Source organism: Anticarsia gemmatalis, chromosome 17 (genome assembly GCF_050436995.1).
Source record: "Anticarsia gemmatalis isolate Benzon Research Colony breed Stoneville strain chromosome 17, ilAntGemm2 primary, whole genome shotgun sequence".
Lineage (NCBI taxonomy): Eukaryota > Metazoa > Arthropoda > Insecta > Lepidoptera > Erebidae > Anticarsia > Anticarsia gemmatalis.
The window spans coordinates 5,035,214-5,057,852 of record NC_134761.1 but is presented as its reverse complement, the minus strand read 5'-3'; the positions used below and the strand labels follow the sequence as shown (position 1 = coordinate 5,057,852).

At 37.0% G+C, this 22,639-nt stretch overlaps 1 protein-coding gene across 1 annotated transcript in view; it reads left to right on the top strand.

Moving 5' to 3' along the window:
* The window catches only part of LOC142979784 (membralin), a 79,228-nt gene that overhangs the window by 28,093 nt on the left and 28,496 nt on the right, over positions 1–22,639 (top strand). The window contains exon 9 of the mRNA XM_076124955.1: positions 15,012–15,144. Coding sequence (XP_075981070.1) covers positions 15,012–15,144 — 133 coding nt within the window. The remainder of the gene's footprint in view (positions 1–15,011; positions 15,145–22,639) is intronic.

Below are 22,639 nucleotides of genomic sequence, written 5' to 3'. Positions count from 1 at the left end.
ACATATTGTGTATTGTCACCGAGTATACGTATACATCTTGATATTGTTGAAATAAAGCATTATTTACGTATCTTTTCATTGCCGTATTTTTGCTAAAGTTTACGGAACGTATATTAAGTGATATCAAAAGGGTATAGGATTATGTAACGTGCAAATCATAAAAAAGTGTAAAACTATTTGTATTTGGCAGTATTTTTATAATATTATTAATATATAGGTATGATAAATATACCTACTAATTAGGTGACCAAAAGTCATCTGTTAAAACAGTTATAGCATCATTGGACTTCTAGTCAACTTAAACACACAAAAACTACAGCATAAAATATTATTTCTTTAAGAGATATTCAGAGGTTTGGCATATTTAAAAAGTTCTATTATCTTCATTCTTCTTGTACTGAGGGCGAGCAGACGTTTCAATTATGCCCCGGTCAGATTGTAAGCTATGACTGCCCGGCAAAGATAAGCATAAGTTGTTACTACATTTAATATTTAGTTATGTTGACTTGCATAGTTAGTTAAAGGAAGTAAACTTTAAATCAGAATTGAAAATTGGGCCTGAAACAATAACGATGGGGCAAAGGTATACGGACGCGGGCGGGCCTATTTCAGTCGCGCTCATGTTTTTGTTTGCTCGCGCATCGCATCACGTTTTCCGCGAGCACGTACAGACGCGTACGCTGAATACTAATGGATAGCAGTGGATAGGCGCCGCTCAGGTCGCGCGCCCGAAAATTGGATTCGCATCGCATACACTGCACACAGTATTAACGCGGGGTCATTCGAAACAATGCCCAATCAAATGGAGTGCTTTCTTTCTGTATTTAGTCTAGATATTGTATTGATTGTTAGATTTAAATAGTAACCAACGTTAATTGTCAGTGACCGTTTTGCACATTATTAGTGCTATTATTTGTCGTAAACCAATTGAGCAAAAAAAAACATTTTGTACGCAAATTATTTATACGAAACAGATTTTGGTAGTATTGCATAATAAGGTCTGTAGAGCGCGCGTGACGAATTATAATCTGTTTCGAGTCCGTAATCCCAGTGCACCAGCGTGGAGCATGAATCCTCATTGTTTGTACTATGCGCCGCACTGTTACAGGTAGAGCGGTATACTCTGAATGTGATTTTGTTTTTTGTTCCTTTTCGCTGGCTCGTATTTTTTCTCGATTGTTTGTGTTTTTGTTTGTAGAGTAGGATTTTCGGAAACTCCCATCGAATTTATTGGAAACGTTTACAAGGCAATATCGTTAGTTCGATGCAAATATTGTTACATCGAGTTAGCTGTCGAAAGCAACCTCTCCTTTCAAATTCTAGTTGCATGAAATATCGAGTACCCATCGCCGAGACCAGTTATTAATTTGCAAAATGTTCGTAGATTTTCGATTTGTGCCGAAGCTCTTAAGCTCGCTAGTAGCGCGGGCCGGACGACAATGGAGGCGGCCACGGCATTGGATTACTGTCCCCCCTTAGGTGTCCTGTCTCTACGAATGGGGATTTAATTTGCCGTACCCTTAAATACAATAGCCGGAAATTTGTTTGCCTCCCCATCGTCAGATGTCCGGTGCAATGAAGATGCTAATGAAATGTCGACGATGCATGCAAATATTTAAAACTTTATTTTATAATTATACTGTAGGGAGGCATTAAAAATGTGGAGATGTCCACTCATTCGTTAAATGTAAATAATGTAGTAGCTAATTATACGACTAAATATTCGGTTAGGCTTTACGTGTCAGCCATGTAAAACAATAGAGTGAGCTCGGGTGGCATGACGGTGCGCGGCCATACGAGACGCCGATGACGTCGCATTAAAATGAAATCCATACGGGGATGATTGATGAGCGCCGCAAACATACTACGCCGCGCCCGACTCATTCAATTTACTGTCATCACATGGTATAGAGTGCAGTTTTATTATTAAGCTTTCAAACTTTTCGGTTGTTCCATCGATACTATAGTTGACTTAAAATCAACAAAACCTGAGTCAAGATAACCCTACGCTGAAATTGACACATACGTATATCATATAACAAACTATGTATAAATAAACCATATAATTAGGTACAAGTTAAGATAACATGTAGAAAATTATTATGTTCTGCTTCACACGTTAATTTTAACTTTTTAATGCTCTTAATTACATTTTTAAGGATACTGGGTCAGTTAACATTGATAGGACCCAGTTAATCTTTTAGTAACTTTGTTTGTGTGCTTTGTTTTACTCTTATTGATTGTAACTTACGAATAACGGTAACCAGGGCTTTATCGCAACATCGTTCTTGCGGTTATAAAGTAAAATTAGATTTTCATTTTCCTTTATACAGTTTTTATAAAAGAAATATCTAGCTTAGACCAACTGATTACAAAGTATTCTTTGTTCCTCTGACAGCAATTTTCTACAGTGGCTCCTCTAATAAACACCGTTTTCCTTGAAATTTAATTTCTTACCACAATTCCTGGCGATGTGATTATCTCAATAATTTGTTCCTTCCATATCTTGTTTGGCCGCGAGCGCAGTCTTTATGGCGGGTGCAGTCGGACAGCGGCGCGATGTCCAACACAGCTGGAAAATTAGCTGGAGTGCTTTTTTATTACATTTAAACCTCCTGCCTTGCGTTAAAATGTTTCGTAGCCAGTCCTTTTTGTTACTACACATGTCGAAAACTTTCTATGGGTAGAGTAAAAGCATATCGCTTAATAAAAACATTTTTATTCGGGCAAAAATTTCAAATTATCGATAATTGTTGTTATACGAGTATCTTAGTTGTTATAAATTGAAAAACTGCGACGACGATAAAATTTTTATCGAAGCTACAGACATACTTTTCATATTTCTTAAAAAATGTAAAAAGATCCGTGTAAGTTTGTCACGCTGAGAGGTAACTTTGTTGCCAATTAAAATTTCCGAAAGCGCGATTTTGTCGATGAAGCGGATAAAAAGTTCCATGACGCCATCGGTGTACGATGTTTTCATATCTTAAGTAATTTGTAATACGATATCTTTTCGCTAGTTATAAGTTGAGTGTCTATCGGAACGGCGATGCCGACGCGATGAAGGTGGGCGCAAGTTCGTAATAAGAGTTAGTGTCTAGGAAACAACTCACCGACTCGAGTTTTCCGAAGTTTCGTCTCGTTTGTTTGATTCTTCTATCGTCCTGAGCCGATACTTCGACTGGAGCGCAAGGAGTGCCACTGATACTTTTATTATTTCCTTACGGACTTAGTGCAATCAAGTTTCTAACTTGTTCTCGATAATGGAATTTATTGTTTATTTGTGTTGCGCAGCACTGTTGTTTGATTGTTTGTTCGTGTTGTAGAAATATTGCGGTACCACTCCATTGTATTACTTGGTTTTAAAATTGTTTTTAGTTTAGTTTTTTATTTATTATACCTTCTATTTATTACAGTTTTTAACCCTATAATATGGTATTTTACGTAAACGCACTGATTGTCAGATTGTCTGACTAGAGTCATGTATAAGAAAGATGTACCGTATTATCTCTCTGAACTACACACTAGTCAATATCTGTGGTAATTCTTCCGACAGGTTTGATAGGGCGCCGAGTGGCTTGTTTTCACTACTCGAATTAAAATATAATCTCATAAGAATATAATTTTCACCACTTGAACATAAACTAGCGGCTTTAAAACGGCTGTGGAGCAGGGGTCTAAGAGCTATTGGAAACAGTTTTACATAAATTTATTTGTACACGTAAAACTTTACATAAGGTGATGTCTTAACAGATGGAATAAAAAAGTGTACACTTGTTAACATTTTATTTTAAGTTTCGCAAAACTTTCTAAGCGTCCCAAGTACAGGCATCCATCCTTCCTTACAAACTTTCGCATTTATAATATCAGTATTTTATATCAATACTTCCTATTTCTTAAGACGCACTAAATTCACAGGTGGATGATAATCGACCTACTTGCTAGCACTTGCAGATATTACCGATGCGACAAATTGGATGTTATCTAGATTGCAGTAAGATGTCGAGATGTAGCCACTGAACCGGATCAGAATAATTGATACGTTGTCGTTACGAAGAAATAAGTCAGTTTCATAGCGTAAATTTTCTTGTACGTAGGGAATTGTATAATATTATTTAACATATTTGTTTTCTTTATTATAAAGGTTTGACTATTTCTTACTCTCCTAGAATTACCTGGCTTGGAATTAACATGTTAGAAATTGCCAACTGTCACGGATCGGCCGGACCTGCATATTACTATGAGACATTATAATATCGAATTTTCAGATACCCTCAATAAGTTCTATGTGAAGTTTAAAATAGGAACCAATTCTTATCTCCCTTATTATTAATCCACACCCGATAGGATCTCCGCCAGACGCTCAGTTTTATCTCAGATGAAAGCTGAAACTTTGCCTCTACGTTCTTTCGTCTGGATTTAATTGAGGAAACTTTATTTTTATCCAGAACAATTTAACAGATTAGTTGGAGCCTTAGTCAAAACATCAATAAATCGTTTAAAGTACAAATATAACTTATGGAAATAATCTTCTTTATTATTAGTCTTCGTTTTGTAATACTTTCTGGAAATAACCGGTTCTAGTAGCACAAGATTTTATTCGTAGATCTTCTACGCATTCGCTACGCCGTAGCCACGTAGATGCTACTGACTAATGCTACAAAGTTTTTTATATAATTAAACGAAATGTTCAGATAGTTACACATGAATAAGTAAGTTTAATCAATAATGCAATAAAGACAATTTCATTTTTTTATTGTACAACACTCTGGCCCGTTGATTGCAAAAAAAGTTTTTTCAGTAATAAATATAAAAAACAAAACTCACAGTACATTAAAGTGTTGGTAAAGCTTAGTGGACTCACGTTCCGAGGTGTAAACCCCCGATAGCGTCGGGCTTAATCTTACTAAGTGAATTACTCTGCTCGCTACTAGACTACGCTGCTCGCCTTCATGGAATAATGTAACTGGATTTTTGGATACATGCGAGGTAAAAATGTGGATAGCGAACTCAACGTTAACTTTAAAAAAATGCAATAATGTCACCAGTACCAGCAGTAGCTCTGAAGTATTAGTAGGTATCTCAATCCTGCAGAAAAAGCTGGCAGAGACTGGAGTGTATAGACTAGCTTGAAAGTGTTTTTTTAACTTATTGATTAAATTCAAATCAAAATCAAACATTCACAGTAGTAATACTTATAAATAATTTAATTAACTTTAGTCATGCAGTCAACACAATTCAAATCTTGTTCATATATATTTCCTCATTGTCGGCTAAAGTTTCATTGTGTATTGCGCCGAATACACAGAAAATATGTGAAATTATTTAACATATTGTCAAATTATTTCATTCGGGGAACCATCACGTATAATTAAAGAACTGCCAAACAATGTTCGTTATACTTTCCGGTGACAAACACACGTCAAAAATAAATTTAATTACAACAGACATTACTCAGTGAACTGTTGCGTCCCTTTGATGCGCGCTTCATTTAATAAAATCAGTGTTTATTTGTCACTCGTATTGTTTGTTAAAGGTGTACGCTCAAACCGATATAGCATCGACACCTGCGGGTTTGCTTGAGTCGCGTGCTTTCATACATATCATTTTCAATAATTTACCTAATGTATCAGAACTGTGTCTTTCGTCAGTGTTTTAGATAAAACACTAAATACCTGTTGTTCTTATTTATAATATTGCAAGTTTAGCTGTTCTATAGAAATAAGTATCTTTTCTGCGGTTACTGGATGTCGGAATCGATGATAGTACAATCTCTGCGCCATGAGTGCTCGTAACTGGAGTCGGGTACCCGTAAACTGAGCCGAACGATCTTGGACTCGCTCACCAATCTGCCAAGTGAATTACCCCCGACGATATCGGACGTAATCCCGTGAAAACTGCCACCTCGTAGTATCCCGTTATTATATTTCGCCTTGTGTGATTATTATGATGAATATTGTTTTGATTGTGGATTTCCAAGAAAATTCAATCATGTTTCTTAGATAAATGTGAATAACGGTGGTATTTTCTGCAGTTGAGTGTGTTTGAAACATGGAATGTTACTGTAATCCCTAAACGAAAAATTTCACGTTATAATTCTGTAGCGAGCTTTCGATTAAACCGTCGGACAGCCGACAAGGCAATAACCGGCACTTTATGATAAAGTTAATTAGATAGGACATTCGTTCCCCCGAGCGAGTATACAGATGAGACGGTCCATTGCCGTCTTTTGAAAAAGAAAATGGTTACGCAAATCAAGTCTTACATCCGATACCTTACATTTTTCGGTCCATTTTCCATAAGTAAAATATCGCTTTACAACATGCCTCAGAATAATAGCACAAAACTTCAAAAACAAAAAAGTCGTCAGTATTTGGTTTCAACCGGTCGCTATCACCGCATGACGGACCGCACATGAGTTTAGTGATTCATTTCGAAGTTTGCGAAGAACGACGCCGTGCTCGCCTCGAGGTATAATTAGTTTCGTGATCGTCCGCCGGGCGCGGCCCGGACAACCCGGACGGGTAAAAGTCAAACAAAACATGGATATCGACGCATATGCCACTGCACGCCGCCACACTGCCACGCTGCATACTCACTCGCTTTTCGACTTCATAATCAAGAGGAATATGAAACGCAATTAGGGTGACGTAATGTCGTGCTCTCCATTTTATGTACAAAAGTAAGTGTTGGGTTCGTGATTTGCATCGTGTTAGTCTAGTATGCGAGGATTATTATTGCATTTTAAAGTACCTAATGCGAAGTTACTAATTATTATTAATACTGACTAACTCTAACGCCTCTGTATCGCATTGGTTACGGTCGCTATGCTGAGGCTACCACTTACGGAACAATTATATTATCTGTGTCTTTTTTAAACAAGTAAGGTATATTTTTTTTAAGACAACTCCCGCATTATCAATTTCTCTTGTATCGTGGGGACTTTTACAAACATACAAACTACGGACACAAAGTACAACTTGACCTGAAACACCTTTTTGTGGATCGCATAAATATTTTCTCCGTGTGGGAATCGAGCCCACGACATCCCGACACAATTGAGTGGCGTGGTAACCACCTTAAACACTGCGCTACGGAGACCGTCAAATATTTTAAGTCCATTTTGTTTTAGAATGGATTTAATGAATAACTAGTCAGCGAAACTTATTGCATGATACACATGTCTTCTGTGGTCTCTCCTTTGTGAAAATAAAATTTAACGTTGAACACTAATCAAGTTAGTGCATGTTTTCCATGCATTTTGCATCCCCGTAAGGGCTGATATTGAAGGCTTTGATATCGTCATCAACCACCGCCGATACAGCGACCCACTTATGGTTCAAAGCTTGTAGGTAAGTGGGTTGGCCTGTATTGAGGAATTAAGTCAGTTTGTGTAAATTGGTCACATCCTGTGTATGCCGGATGTAAGGAGGCTGCCTCGCCCGCCTGTGTTGTGCAACTTTTGATTATATGGCACGCCTTCACTTTTAATAACTAACTTATTCTTCATCGAGAAATAGGGATAATTACCCTATTTTATTATTTAGACACTTTTGTTTTAGTTTTAATCAAGTATATTTAGTGTAGGTACACATTGTGCACAGGTCCTAGCCATATTTGATATATTTAGTTTTTCATCGGTCAGCTTTGATAGCTTGGTTGCCTTGATACCTAACGCAGTTTTAAATCGAATCCCGCAATATTGCTAGCTCGCCTCTCCCAGGTGAGTTCAGTCAGTTGTTTTTCATTTCACAATGCATACAGTACAATACTTGATTCTTTTATGAAACTAATATGAACTTTGTGATTGTGATACCGATATGTCCGCTTTTTATTTAGTTATTAACTGTTATTTGTAGGACGCAGATAGTTTGGCATTCGCGAGTGGGATATTAAGGACATGTAGATATGTTATAGTTTAATAGATATATCGCTGACGTATTAATGCGTGTTCGCTTTAATTTGATTATTTAATAAACATGCTACACGAAAATTTGTAATCGGATAACTACTCCTGTATTATCTAGTCAACAACGAAGATGTTTAATGTATGTTTCATAATTTAGCCACCGTCGATTTTCCCAGCACGGCAGCGCTATAAGTATTACAGTGCTAAAGATCACTTACGTTGCTACGTTAATTGAACATGGATTACGATTATAAACACTTTTACCTGAATATCAACATAGCTAGAAACAAAAAATACTCAATAACAGATCAGTCTCTAGTGCACACCGTGGTCTTCACATTCTCAGTATTCGTGTGCATTTGTTGCATATCAGTTTCCGAGTCGAATGGTGTTCAATTGAACGAAGTCGTATTGCACTCGCTCGTGGAATGGACCCGCCGCTGTATGATACCACGTCGTGTCTCATACACGGATATTTCCGAGAAAATGTAAGCTGTATTTTGCTCTTTGTATCTTTGTATGTAGTCGATGAGGAATTTATGAAATGTATTTGCTTTGACAGATACGTAATTAAAATATTCTCTTGATATTTGCGGCATCGTCTCATTAATGTGTTCCTTTAATCTAGGAATGCTTGCTAATAAATAAAAGTGGTCAAAGAAACTTCTCTGTCAGTTGCAGCGAAGACAGAATAATCTTAATTAGAAATGACATGAAAGTGATGCAATGTTGGTCGATTGATTTCCATGTCGAAAACTTAACGTTAAAAATTAAAACAAAGGCAGTAAGGTAGTAAAACTGAACAGGATGACTCTTAGTCAACTTCCAAGCAAAAAATCATAAACTAGTGATACAAAATACCGAGGAAATAGCGGTTCAGTTAATAATAACTAACAGCGTTAGATCATCTCGCTAACGCTTCATCCTACCAATTCAATTACTTGCCACAGATTTTTCACCTATAACCGGTAGTTGCATCATTGCTAAAACGATGGAAAGTGTGGAGGATATTGAATTAGTGGCGGATTTTGCATTTTTTCCTGACGGTGAGACAAAAAGGCGTGGCGGCGCCGGTCGGACGCTGAATCAATTACGTTACGTTGACGCGCCGGTGCGGTAATTCGATCCGTCGGCAAATGTTGATTCGACCGCAGGGCATGTCCGCCGCTGCCGGTGGTGGCACACTCCGCCACTCAGCGCCATCATGCAAGCGACTCACTGATCCACTTTTCTGCCTCGCTCGAAAATTACTGCTTAATTAACGTAACGGGTTCATACCTGTCCAGCAATGTTACTTGGAAATTGACTGGCGCAGAGATTCAACATTTAATTTTGTAAAGATTGTTGATGGAGTATCTATATATGTATATCATTATCTCGTGAAAGAGCGAGATTTCGTAAATTTCAATATTCAAAGTTTATGACATCAAGAAAGACTACAAAAAATATAGTTCTGAAAGTCAGTAGTGTGTAGAGATTTTAGTTGGCTATAGAAATATCTAATTTAACCAACTGATCTTATTTTCGGCAACGTAATGTCTGCAATACCTACCTTGGGTTTAATATCTTAACAATCCGCGCTGAAAAATGACAACAGTAAGAGAGCCTCCTCCCTTAACGAGAGCGCCGATTTCACAATCTTTCGGTTCCCGGAAATACGAAAGATTGTCTCGAAAACCGTTAGTAGCGTGTAGGCATAACAGTAATCTGTTCAATGTTGCCTGGAGGGAGAGTCAGGCAACAGATTGTAGGTGAGTGGTAAAGCGGATTATCAAAATTAACCTCTTCAACGGCTCTAATGATCGAGTCTTCCACTTGAGTGCCAGGGGTTCCTCTTTACCGGTCCCGATTCCTAATAATACCCACTTACTAAATAAAATACAGAACTTAATTATCGATTTGATAATTTCGTTGATTCATGTTGTTTTTGTTACTGTTTACTTATTAGTTATGTGTATAATTGTAAGAAACATGTCCTCCGTTAAGCATGGAATCACAATGATAGCCTTAAATTATTACCCAATAGGGAACAATAATATAATTAGTTAAATCGACTAAATACTGCACTGATTGTAGGACTAAAAACCTTGTAAATTACTAAATCTTAAAATAAAATTGATAAAGATATCTAAACTTTCTTTTTATACTAATCTAGATTAGTTAATATATAATAGTCTATTGTTAAATTTCATAATAGGTTACAAGGATAAAGGCTCTATTGGGTCGTTGCATCCGTCGGTTGTGGACTAATCTCGTGCAGGCGGGGGACACAATAGGCTTTATTAACATGCATGCGTCTCGTTCGATACAAATTGGCGATGAGTCGCCGGCGCCGTCGACGTGCGACCGACTCTACCGTGTAATAATGCCGTCCTCCCTTGTTGGCGACTTGTATTTACGGAGATCACAGTGTTCGTTACACAATCCTGTGGACTTTAACTACTTTTGTTTAAATTCTCATTACTCTTAAGGGGGTACAATTTTAAGTGCAGCAATAGCACGTAAAAATTATTTATAATAAACAGGAATTCAATTTAGGGTAGTTTTCCATGCAACTGTAATACTGCGTTTGCGTTATATGTATACTACGGAACTCTGTATTTGTAGGTTACTCATATTGACCTGGCGAATAAGGCTTTGGCCGTGTGATTGATTTTGGCTGAGCTTTCATGAACTGAAACTGTTATATTCCTCTGACGAGTAAAATCGATCTTTGTATGAGAATGTATTCATATAGAGTGTTAATGGAGCCGTATTCAGATAATTATTTTATCATAAATGCACTGAAATTCCACAATTCTTAGCAAAAGTTTCAAGTTTAAAAGACATAGATAGAAAAGTATAAATATAAAATTCTGAATCCATACTGGGTAAAATATCAATCGACAATTTACCATTAAAATGATGATAGCGATTAAGGCTACAGGAGGTGACCGCTGTCAGAACTACCACTATTCTTTAGTAGCGTTGTACGGCACCCTCGGGAATGCAGGGAGTGGTTTCTACTTTAAACATATTTTGATTGCGGTAAAAGTAATGTAAAGTATTTGCCGTTCTTTGTTTATTTTTCTGATGAGTTTCTTTATTTTAGAAAATATTGAACTCGTAGCAATATTTTGGTAATGCTGGTGACGATTACTTTATAATCAGGTTTACCTACCTTTTATCGAAATCATGACACGAGTCCATTTTGTAATGTAATTGTGAATAATGTCTGTAAATCTATTTTTTTACGGTTTATTAATGGTATATGGTATCCTATGATACTCACTAATGGTACTTATTAAAAAGAAAACATTTATTTAAACTCAAGTTAATAAGTTGTGCAATGACATGCAAATTATAACGGGTATTATCGGTTGTTGATGTTTGAATTTACACAATGTGTTTGTGAATATGAGAAAGTAAGTATAATTTAAACTTCAAAACAATATTCATATTTGGTTGTATAAAAGCCATTACCGAAAAGGTTCATCAATGACCCACTTTGCGTGGAGTATTTAAAGCGCATACATTATTAAATTTATTAAAACAACTGAAAGTGTTGACCGCGTGTGCTCTATTAATTTGATTAAAGTGGGTTGTTCATGTTGACACTACCAGATTGTTTACCAAAAATTATAAGGACTCTTATTACCCACACGATCAAATAACCTTAAATATTATAATGAATTTGAAAACGAATTTGGGTTAACATTCAGTAAAGATACATGTTCTAAAATTACACCTGTACTAAAACATTTCTTGTAACAGCTATTAATTACACTGTACAGGTCACGCTAAGGTTTAATTTTATGGGTCCAAGTCATTGAATCACTCCCTTAGGATCTGGATCATTAAGTGGGTAAATGGTTAATGAAAATAGAATGAGCACTAAACATCGAAGCGGAATTTCGCCAGTCACCTAGCCGTCGTTAAAAGTTGTTATCGTCGCGATTAAGTAACAAAACAACTTGGTTGGAGGGCGTCGCGGGGCAGGCACGGGGCGCGGGCCACGTCGCGAATAATAATCTCAGTTTACGACGGCAGCCGAGTGAATCAATAAAAACACTAATAATGCACAGGCGTAATCCGGCTCGTGCAACGTCGCGATTACCGGCACTAACGAGCTCGTAAAGACGGATCTCCAATGCAAGGCTTAGCCGAAACATAAGCGCCGCGGGTAGGCAACGCGACACATTACTATATTAAATACCGTACTGACACTACTAGCAATTTATTCCGATTAACTTAGTTGCTCAAACACTAATCCTCTTTACAGAAGCTTTATCTATTGATCAAACAATAGCTTATCTGCGAAAGCAACAGTCAGACGATGTAACAGATTTTTTGTTGAAATATCCCTAAAACGGCGCACAGGATCCATTATTCTCAATTTGCGCCAAGTTGAAGGAAGCGAGCGGACGCGGCAGACGCGGCGGGTGTCCCCCTTGATTAAACCCCGGGAAGTAAGAAGTAACAATTTGTGTGCATTTCTACACTCTCCTCCGGTTTATTCTCGAGCTTCTGAATTGCACTCCAGCTTACTAGAATTCATTTTACCTGAGGATTTCATAACTTTTATTACTTTGTTTTTCAAGTCAGTTTCTTGATTATGTGAACTGAAAGATAGTTTCAGCTCTGTTTGCATAAAAGTAAACGCGGTGTTGCATTTAACGTTTAACATGATACATTGGTTGAATCGAAATTGGTTTATCGTGAGCGTATTATCGTAAAAAAAAACTGCTGAAATAAATGATAGACCTGACTTATTAATGTTGGTTGTTAAACATGCTTCGCCGTTACATTGTCACCCTAGTTGTTTCACTGACATATATCCGCTAGCAGGATTGGCAGGGTCTGACAAGACCGATACCGACCGCCTGCAGTCCACAGCTGCTGTTGACGCTCTTCCATGTAAACGTATCGATACCAGCCCTTTACCGACTTGCCGTATTTAATTATAATACAATATTTTGAATTAACGTTCGGTTTTATAACATTTTCATGGGACTTACACCATGAAAATGTTATGTATGTCATTCTTGGATATTATTTGGTAAAATACAATCAAAAATGTATGATCAAGTAAATCTAACCATCTTTTAGAGAGTACTTAAGTTGGCTTTTAAAGCTAGGTTTTATAATTTATAAAGTTATTCCTTTTAGAATTATGCCTAGCTCTTGATGTTTGATCAATGTTTCGATGATTTTCCACCGATACGCAAGTATTGGTCCGAGGCGCGTGCCTCGTCCCCATCTTGGGCGATCTTCGCGTAGCGCCGGAATTAAAATTAATAGCGAACGGGCGGCGGCACGTCGCGGCCGGTCCGACCCGGCCCCAGTAATTTGTTTACTCGTCTCGCTCAGGATTACGTCGCATGCTCCGCTGAATAGGTAACTGCCGGTGACTTTTCATAAGTATCAGTCAACCTCCACTTCGCTCTTCTAATGAATTTTTATCGTTTTAATAACTTTTTTACGTGCATTAATTATTTCTGGAGATTCTTATGATGTCTTTTTAAAACGCTGCATTGTAAACTTTCCGACGGCAGGTTGTTTTTATAGGTATGTACGACGACCACCTCGAAAAACTTTGACTTTATTTTGGGGCACTTTGGAAAGCAGGTTTTGTGCTAAAAGGCTTACGCCGTATCACTGTCAAAGAGTACTTTTCAACGCATGCCACCGCTCGTACGTTCAATCAAAATTCACTGTAAAATTTTCGAGCAAAGCGGTGGTCATGAAATTTGATTAACAATAACTCTGACACCGTACATAAAGTTTGAAGCGAACATGGAGGCACGTATATAATTCAAAGCAAGTTAATTGAGCGAACACGGTTATGAATGATACGGCTAAACGTCGGCAGGTCCGGGCCGAGTGCCGGCGGTTGCCGGCGGACTTCCGATCGCACCCCAACGTGTTTATTGTATCAGTGTCGAGCCTCATCAAAATGCAAATAAGGCACGCCCAGGCCGCGGCGCCGGACAGTTGTCGGCGTTGTATTGAGTTATAATCCTCACTGCATTCGAGTCTCCTATGTACCGACCCTTGTTTCGACTGTATTGCGTCTGCCCGTTAGATGCTTTCTACTTTGCAGTTCTATCTGTGATTTGTCTGTTTACAGATACAAGCTCATTGTATCAATTGCTTATTTTCTTTATTAGATACATAACATATTTTAATGTTGTCGTTTTTAATACAACTAATTCTCTATGCAAGTAAACACCAGTAAAACAAATATACTCACACGAGATTATAAATTGTATACAAACCCATATATTCGACCCGATTTAATCCATTCACCTTGTATATGAATACTGAGAACCTTTCGCCTTCGTAGCAATATAATATTGTAGCATAATTAGACGGCAAGTGCATTCAAATTCCTAGTAAGACACACTCCTTGCACGAAAAGCAGCTTACAAACTCCGTATATGCATCGTCGTAGCAAAGAGCCAGGAATGAATCGTTCGTCGGTGTATGCAGGCGGTTAATAAGCTCCTGCTCGGCGCTCGGATTTCGGTCGTTAGCGGGTAATTGTCGACACCTAATTAGTCCGACACCCCGACACCGGAGACGCGCTCTCCGGTGTCGCGTTCACACATGACCCGCGATATTTAATGCGACGCGACAACCTCGACCGTCATGCTCGACGTCATGCGCCACGACTCCACGCTTGCACAGCGGTTTATACTGCTCACTTTATTAACTGCGCTTTGTGACGGTTTGATTAAGAGACTACTGACTACAGTTTGTCTCATGTTAGTTGGTTTTAACTTTGTCCGATTTTGCACCTTCTATGAAAGTAATTATTTCACGTTAAAACCTATATTCAATACAACTGCTTTTATTTAAGACATTTACTTAAGAATGACCATAGTAATAAGAGAATTAGCTAGCGTTAAATAGCTACGACGCCGACGTCTACAAGGCCTACGGAGCGGCTATGTACATATATTTAACTTTTGTCGATTTAAACAGTACTGTGTGCAATATACATCATATTATAATAAAATAATGTTTAAATTCGGTCATTTCGTTATTAACTGGACTAACTATTATATAGGTAATTTATATAAGTAAATAACGTATGTAATATTTTTTACTTTGTTCGTAGGTATGGAGGCGATAATGTCGGAGTTCTTCAACGATACCACGACTGCTTTCTACATAATCCTCATTGTTTGGATCGCTGACCAATATGACGCTATTTGTTGCCACACTGCCATCGCTAAACGACATTGGCTAAGGTAAGTTACGTTTTAACACATAAGTATAAAAAATACCCCACAACATAAAGACATACCTTGAGAACAATTTGATATAACCAAGATTATTTACAAACATAAGGACTGAAATTGTCTAGGATTAACAATGCAATTATTGTTATTGAATTGCAAAACGTACACTAATCCATAAATACTAGGAGGAAATATGCTCACAATCTTTATTAAAAAAACTAATTACAGATTCGTAGTGTACCCGTACATGACTTTTTTTGGACCATTAGACTGCTTTTCAACTTTCAGCTGTCTGTATCCGTGATATCGATTAACATATTCCATTTCTGAGTTCCAAGTCATGCGACAAAAGTGGTTTTAGAGTAAGATCCCAGAGCTGCCAGACCTACGTCATTTTAGCAAAGCTGAAACTTTGAGGATTGTTAGTATAAAGGGTCTGTTAAGAGGTATGCACATCCACTACCTTGAAAGCGGGGCCGTTTCTGAGGTAGCGCGGAGTGAAGGTGCGTAAAAAACGACCCAACCCACGTTATAGTAGCAAAGTTGGTTTTCAGATATGTTATTAATGATATTATGTAGAATTAAAATTGACTATTGCCAGACCGTTTCCCGGGGCCATTACTTCTGCCAGACGCCTTAAATGTTATAAAAAAATGAGGTCAACTACGTCATAGTAGCAAGCCTAAATTTTATATATGTTATTAAAGCTACAATTTTAAGACCCCCTGTATGCGGACAGACCATTCCGCAGGGCCCTTCGTCCCCTAGACGCCATTAAACTTTCCCTATGAGTGCGAGAGTAAGAGCATTATTCATACGCATAAATGAAAAACAATTGAATTAAAAAAATAAAAATTGAAAAATTATTGAATACTAACTGACCCGCGCATCTTTGCTTGCGTCACTTAAGAGAGATAGGTCAAAATGTTACATAAACGGGTTATGTAACATTTTTCACTGGTACTCTGCTCCTATTGGTCGTAGCGTGATGATATATAGCTTATAGCTTTTCTCAATAAATAGGCTATCCAACAGTAAAATATTTTTTTATTCGCACCAGTATTTCCTGAGATTAGCGCGTTCACACAAACAAACAAACTTCTCAGCTTTATAAAATTAGTATAGATTAAAAGTACTTGGAATGTTTAGGAAGATAAGTAACATTATTTTGGGAATTATTTTAAAAATAGATATGGTTTACACTATTCACAAAAATTATGAAAAAAAAAATTGTAGTCATTCATCATCATCATCATTATCTGAGCTCTTACTTCCCTCATCAAATTGAATATTTAAATCATCTCCACCATCGTCTTCATTGTTACTTGAATTCTCTGTAAAAAAAAATGTAGGTAATGATGTTGAAAACAGTTACAAGTAGGTATATTGAAATAATTTATAGTTAAAATAAAATACCTAATTCGTTTTCAAGTGATTCGCTTACGAAACTTGGCAATTGGTCACCATCAAACCACTTAAAATGATAATGGTTATCCTTTAGAATCCACCCTTTATTTGCTGAGCTTAAAATGCTAGGACGCTTTATATGAGCATTACTCCAGACACCCGCAATATAATTTGCTCGTCGAAATTGTTGAAGCAATTCAGATTTACAAGGAGGTAAATTACTTGCGTCGAATTTTTTAACATTTTGCCGGTGGAATTTCTCATTCACATCGCCGACTGTATACGTGTTAATGAAAAGTTGTAGCCGTGCAGCATCTACATCAATTAATCCGGGAACATTATATAACTCGCAGATAAATTTTTGAATTACATCAAATATATTTTGTTCCTTCGCTTTATCAATAGATAATTCAACTTCTCCGAATTGAACAAAAGCTTCTTGATATTCTGGCGATTTCTTTAAAATGCGATTTCTTAATAAATTTTAACTGCACGGCTACAACTTTTCATTAACACGTATACAGTCGGCGATGTGAATGAGAAATTCCACCGGCAAAATGTTAAAAAATTCGACGCAAGTAATTTACCTCCTTGTAAATCTGAATTGCTTCAACAATTTCGACGAGCAAATTATATTGCGGGTGTCTGGAGTAATGCTCATATAAAGCGTCCTAGCATTTTAAGCTCAGCAAATAAAGGGTGGATTCTAAAGGATAACCATTATCATTTTAAGTGGTTTGATGGTGACCAATTGCCAAGTTTCGTAAGCGAATCACTTGAAAACGAATTAGGTATTTTATTTTAACTATAAATTATTTCAATATACCTACTTGTAACTGTTTTCAACATCATTACCTACATTTTTTTTTACAGAGAATTCAAGTAACAATGAAGACGATGGTGGAGATGATTTAAATATTCAATTTGATGAGGGAAGTAAGAGCTCAGATAATGATGATGATGATGAATGACTACAATTTTTTTTTTCATAATTTTTGTGAATAGTGTAAACCATATCTATTTTTAAAATAATTCCCAAAATAATGTTACTTATCTTCCTAAACATTCCAAGTACTTTTAATCTATACTAATTTTATAAAGCTGAGAAGTTTGTTTGTTTGTGTGAACGCGCTAATCTCAGGAAATACTGGTGCGAATAAAAAAATATTTTACTGTTGGATAGCCTATTTATTGAGAAAAGCTATAAGCTATATATCATCACGCTACGACCAATAGGAGCAGAGTACCAGTGAAAAATGTTACATAACCCGTTTATGTAACATTTTGACCTATCTCTCTTAAGTGACGCAAGCAAAGATGCGCGGGTCAGTTAGTATTCAATAATTTTTCAATTTTTATTTTTTTAATTCAATTGTTTTTCATTTATGCGTATGAATAAATGCTCTTACTCTCGCACTCATAGGGAAAGTTTAATGGCGTCTAGGGGACGAAGGGCCCTGCGGAATGGTCTGTCCGCATACAGGGGGTCTTAAAATTGTAGCTTTAATAACATATATAAAATTTAGGCTTGCTACTATGACGTAGTTGACCTCATTTTTTTATAACATTTAAGGCGTCTGGCAGAAGTAATGGCCCCGGGAAACGGTCTGGCAATAGTCAATTTTAATTCTACATAATATCATTAATAACATATCTGAAAACCAACTTTGCTACTATAACGTGGGTTGGGTCGTTTTTTACGCACCTTCACTCCGCGCTACCTCAGAAACGGCCCCGCTTTCAAGGTAGTGGATGTGCATACCTCTTAACAGACCCTTTATACTAACAATCCTCAAAGTTTCAGCTTTGCTAAAATGACGTAGGTCTGGCAGCTCTGGGATCTTGGTCCATTTATTATTATTTCAATGTCTTTTCTGTCATTTTAAAAGGTAAAAAGTAATTGACCGGGTCCCACCTGCACAAGCTGCATGTAACCCGAAAAAAAAAATCACTGATGGATTCCAGATAACGAAAAACAACTATGAGTAATATCTAAGAAAGACTTGGCAATGTACACGAATATAGGCTTAGATTGATAATGACAAAAGTGGCTGATAAATTAGATAAAAGTTTCCCTGCAATATCTCATTCTTGATAGAGATTATAACAAATTTACATTACCTATAGTCATACGGAAATAAAACAACCTGGAGTCAAATGATATCACGATCAAAGCTATATTGAAAAATAATCTCATTAGTTGATGTATAGAAAATTAATATAATTTTGAATTATGAAAGCTTCGTTCACAATACATCGGGTATCGGATTTGCTCCGGCACATTGAAAACTATGCTCCGCGTTTAAATTAAGCTGCTTATTAAAAGCATATTTGTGGCATCCTGTACAAAATACAGTATTCATTTTATAAAGCGATTCATCGACATGGCGAGTATGGAGTATTTGCTAATTAGTGTAAAAGTTATGCATTATTTGTTATTAGTTTTGTTCGTATAGATCAATTTTAATCCAGTATATGTTACAGGATTACGTATTTTGTTTTCCAATGGCACGTGAGTGCTGCGGTATAAAACAGCTAGCTTGAAAAACAATGTTTAGCAAAGCAACTAATTAGCTGCTATAGGGTTTACGCAACATTGCACTTAGCGTGAGCGTGAGTTTTAAGCTTAACCGGGAGACTAATAATTTAATTTGTATGTTTTGTTAGGGCGCCTCCTCTAAACTAGACAATCACTGTGACACTCAACTTTGACGCGTTTCGTCATATTTAACTAACTGCATTTACGCAAACAATACAAACATGAATATAAATAAATAAAGATATAGATGTTGTCTACCGACGGACTTGTATGGAGCCGACAATAATTGTTTGTTTATATATTCTGTGGCTGTTTGTCGCGGGCTCATTATTTTACGTGACATTTTGTCTGTTTGTGTACAAATATCGAATCGACATATCGCTGCTGTACAAGTACCTTCTAGCTCGTGTTATACTGTTTACTTATTATTCGATTTATGTTTAACGAGGACTTGTTTTTTTGAACATATTCGTGGCTTTTAAATGTGGAAAGATTTAGTTATAAAATATGTATTAGATTCTATGCCTAATATGAAGCCGTAAAAATAAGGTAATTTATTCTCTATAAAGTTAAAATGATAAATTAATGCACTCGTTTGGATTCTCTTTCAAAAGACTTTTTCTGCGTAAGTTTTGATACTCTAATTAATTTTAAAAACAAAGTAGTCGAGATTCAACATATTGAATATCGCCTGTTTGTTGTGTTATAATATTCTTGCCACATTCAATTCCGTAGGTCAGTTAATATTTTATTTCCATCCAAGAAATATCAATAAGCGCATTTGTACAATATGACTGTTGTAATTTTTATACATCCACTTCTTCGTATGTACGACGGTCGTACTGTTTGTCCGGGCACTTTGTTTTTACGCCTACTTTTGTCGCGCGTGTTCCTCCTTAATCAAAAGGCGTCCGGGCACGAAGCAATTTGGCTGGTCGTCCGCGCGGGCAATAAGGACTGAGCGCTATTAAAACAAGCGCAAATAAAGCAAATTGAAAACGGCACCGGTTCACCCCCTCCAGGAGGAGAGACGGTACCCCGCAGTCCTCGTACGCCCCGCAAAAACAACGCCACTGTCGTCTGAGAAACCTCTTGCTTCATCTAACTGCCATGTAGCATATATATACAAGACGATATATAACGTCTCGTGAACTATCGATATGTGCACCTCACGACACGACATTCAGATATATACTCGTGTCAATAAAACATCTCCGAACAGATTATTTAGCAAGGATCTAGTTGAACTTACCGAATTACTGGGTTTGTTATTTATTCTTCAATACTTCAATAGAAAAAAATGCAGTCTTAAGTTCTTTGTCAAGCTATCTTTCGTATGTTCAATTTGCTACGTTCGTTTATGCAACAGAGCACTTAGCTTCTTTGTGTATCCATTATATTAACTGTGATGTAATAAAAATATTAGGAACATGCAATATTCTGCAAGAAAGCTGCATCAACTTCTTCTGAGGCAAAATAGCTTGAGAATATGTTATTTTTTATAAAGTACCTTGCTTACTTTTTATTAAATTTAAAATATTTGCCTCGACGCGTGTATTAATAACGCTTATTATTTCACACTGTATGATGTTAATCGAAAGTAAAAAATGTTTTTATGCAAGCAAATGCCATTAAACCATCCACCATTATTATACCTAACCACACTATTAGTGATAGAAAACAAGAACAAATTACACACTTGAAAAAGAACCAAGAAGCAAAGTTTGTCATGCTTGGATAACAATGCGTAATTAAATTAAGCTCGGTGAATTCCAATCATCTATACGTTTCTGCTGAGATGCTAAAACCACGTGTACGTTATTCGGACATACACCGTTCCCTACAGTTTGAAATATATAGCTTAAACAAACAGCCCACGACTGTATGCAACTAAAATTAAAGCATTATCTGATACGATGTGGTGGCATTGTGGTTTGTAAAGGCGATTGCGTGACAGTTTCCGTATGTGTTAATAAAGTGCACGGCCAGTGTTTGCGAAGGGTTAACCGTTGAGACTTGGCCCTGGACGCGGTTGCGTTGTGTCGGGTCGGGGTTCTCGGGACCCATGCGGTCGTGCGAAATCGGCGACCGCGTGACGAGCGGGTATCCGCATAAATCTCCGCGACCGCCAATTAAGGCCCGCCCCGACAGTTTGTCTACGACGCCGCCCTGATTGCTTTCGCCGCGACACGCGCTACACCGACCTCTCCACATCTATGTGAGGATACACTTAGAGTAGACAAATATACGAGACTAATATGGGAGAGAACTGACGTATGGATTAAAATACAATGTAGCACCGGTCAGCTTTTTTGTGGTTATAAAATTGTAATTATAGCCAATCAATCTCTTGCGAAGGGATCTGCGTTCTTCACTACGGCCTAGCATGGTTATGTTTTGATTCAGAGCCCGTTAAATTTCGATTAGAAACGATTAGATCGAGATTATAATTGTGTCTAGTAAAATTATATAATCCAGAACTACTTACTGTCTGTCTGAAGTAAACATCAAACTATTTTGACTAGGTGAAAAGTTACATTAATTTCTTGAAATCATTCGAATATACACATTCATAATGTGTAATAAGTCATTTATTTATTTCAAAAAAATTAACACACCCTTTATTTTGTCGTCAAACCCTCCTTGCATTAAATTACAAATTCGACTTGTGACGAAGTGCACCCTTCCTTTTGCATTTAAAACTGCCTTGTGCCCTTGTCTGATCAATAACACAATGTTTAAAAGTATAATTTCACTTGTTTTTATTGGTTATCTGTACTATTTCTGTTATTTTGATATGTTGACACTAAAAAAAATATATTTTTCTTTCAAAGACACTTGATATGAAGGCCTAATAATGTCAAAAGTTTTGTTCATGCAAAATCACGCAGCAAAAGTAGTGTTCTGAATAAGATTATACATATACTAGAATATGTTGGATTATAACATATTGTTACTATTAAAAAAGAGCTGAGAAAGCAGTTTGTCACGTCAGATTCGATAATACGCATAATAATCATCAGTTGAACCTGGTCTCGCTGCTCTGTGATCTTTGCATTATGTATGCTCATGACGTTTCTTTCTGAAAATCTTTTATATGAAGGGCATCTGTAAATGTTCAGCATAACGATAATCTGATGCGGTAATATGTGTGAAGATTTTATTTATAAGCGTGGTGCGGGAGTTGACGCCGGCGTCGTTAGGGGCGTACTTCTCGTGTGTCATTTTAAGGATGTGCCAAATTGAAGGCTCCAGCGCGTCATCGCGAGGGGAGTCTGATTTATGCCCGGGGCCCGCGCCCCCGCGCCTTCGATTAGAGGTTTATTCACTCGGCCGAGGTCAGTTTTCTTATACCAACGACGTCGTATTATAGCTGCCTTTATTATGTGAGCTACAAAAATAGCACGTTAATAATCTTACAGGAATTCCTCAAAGCTTTGATGCGTGTCAGTTTGTGATGAATTGCGCTGTATAAAAGAAGATAACGTATAAATTAGATTTAAGGCGCGAAAGCATATTTTCACGATCTTTAAATAGATTTGCCTTATATAAAAGGTG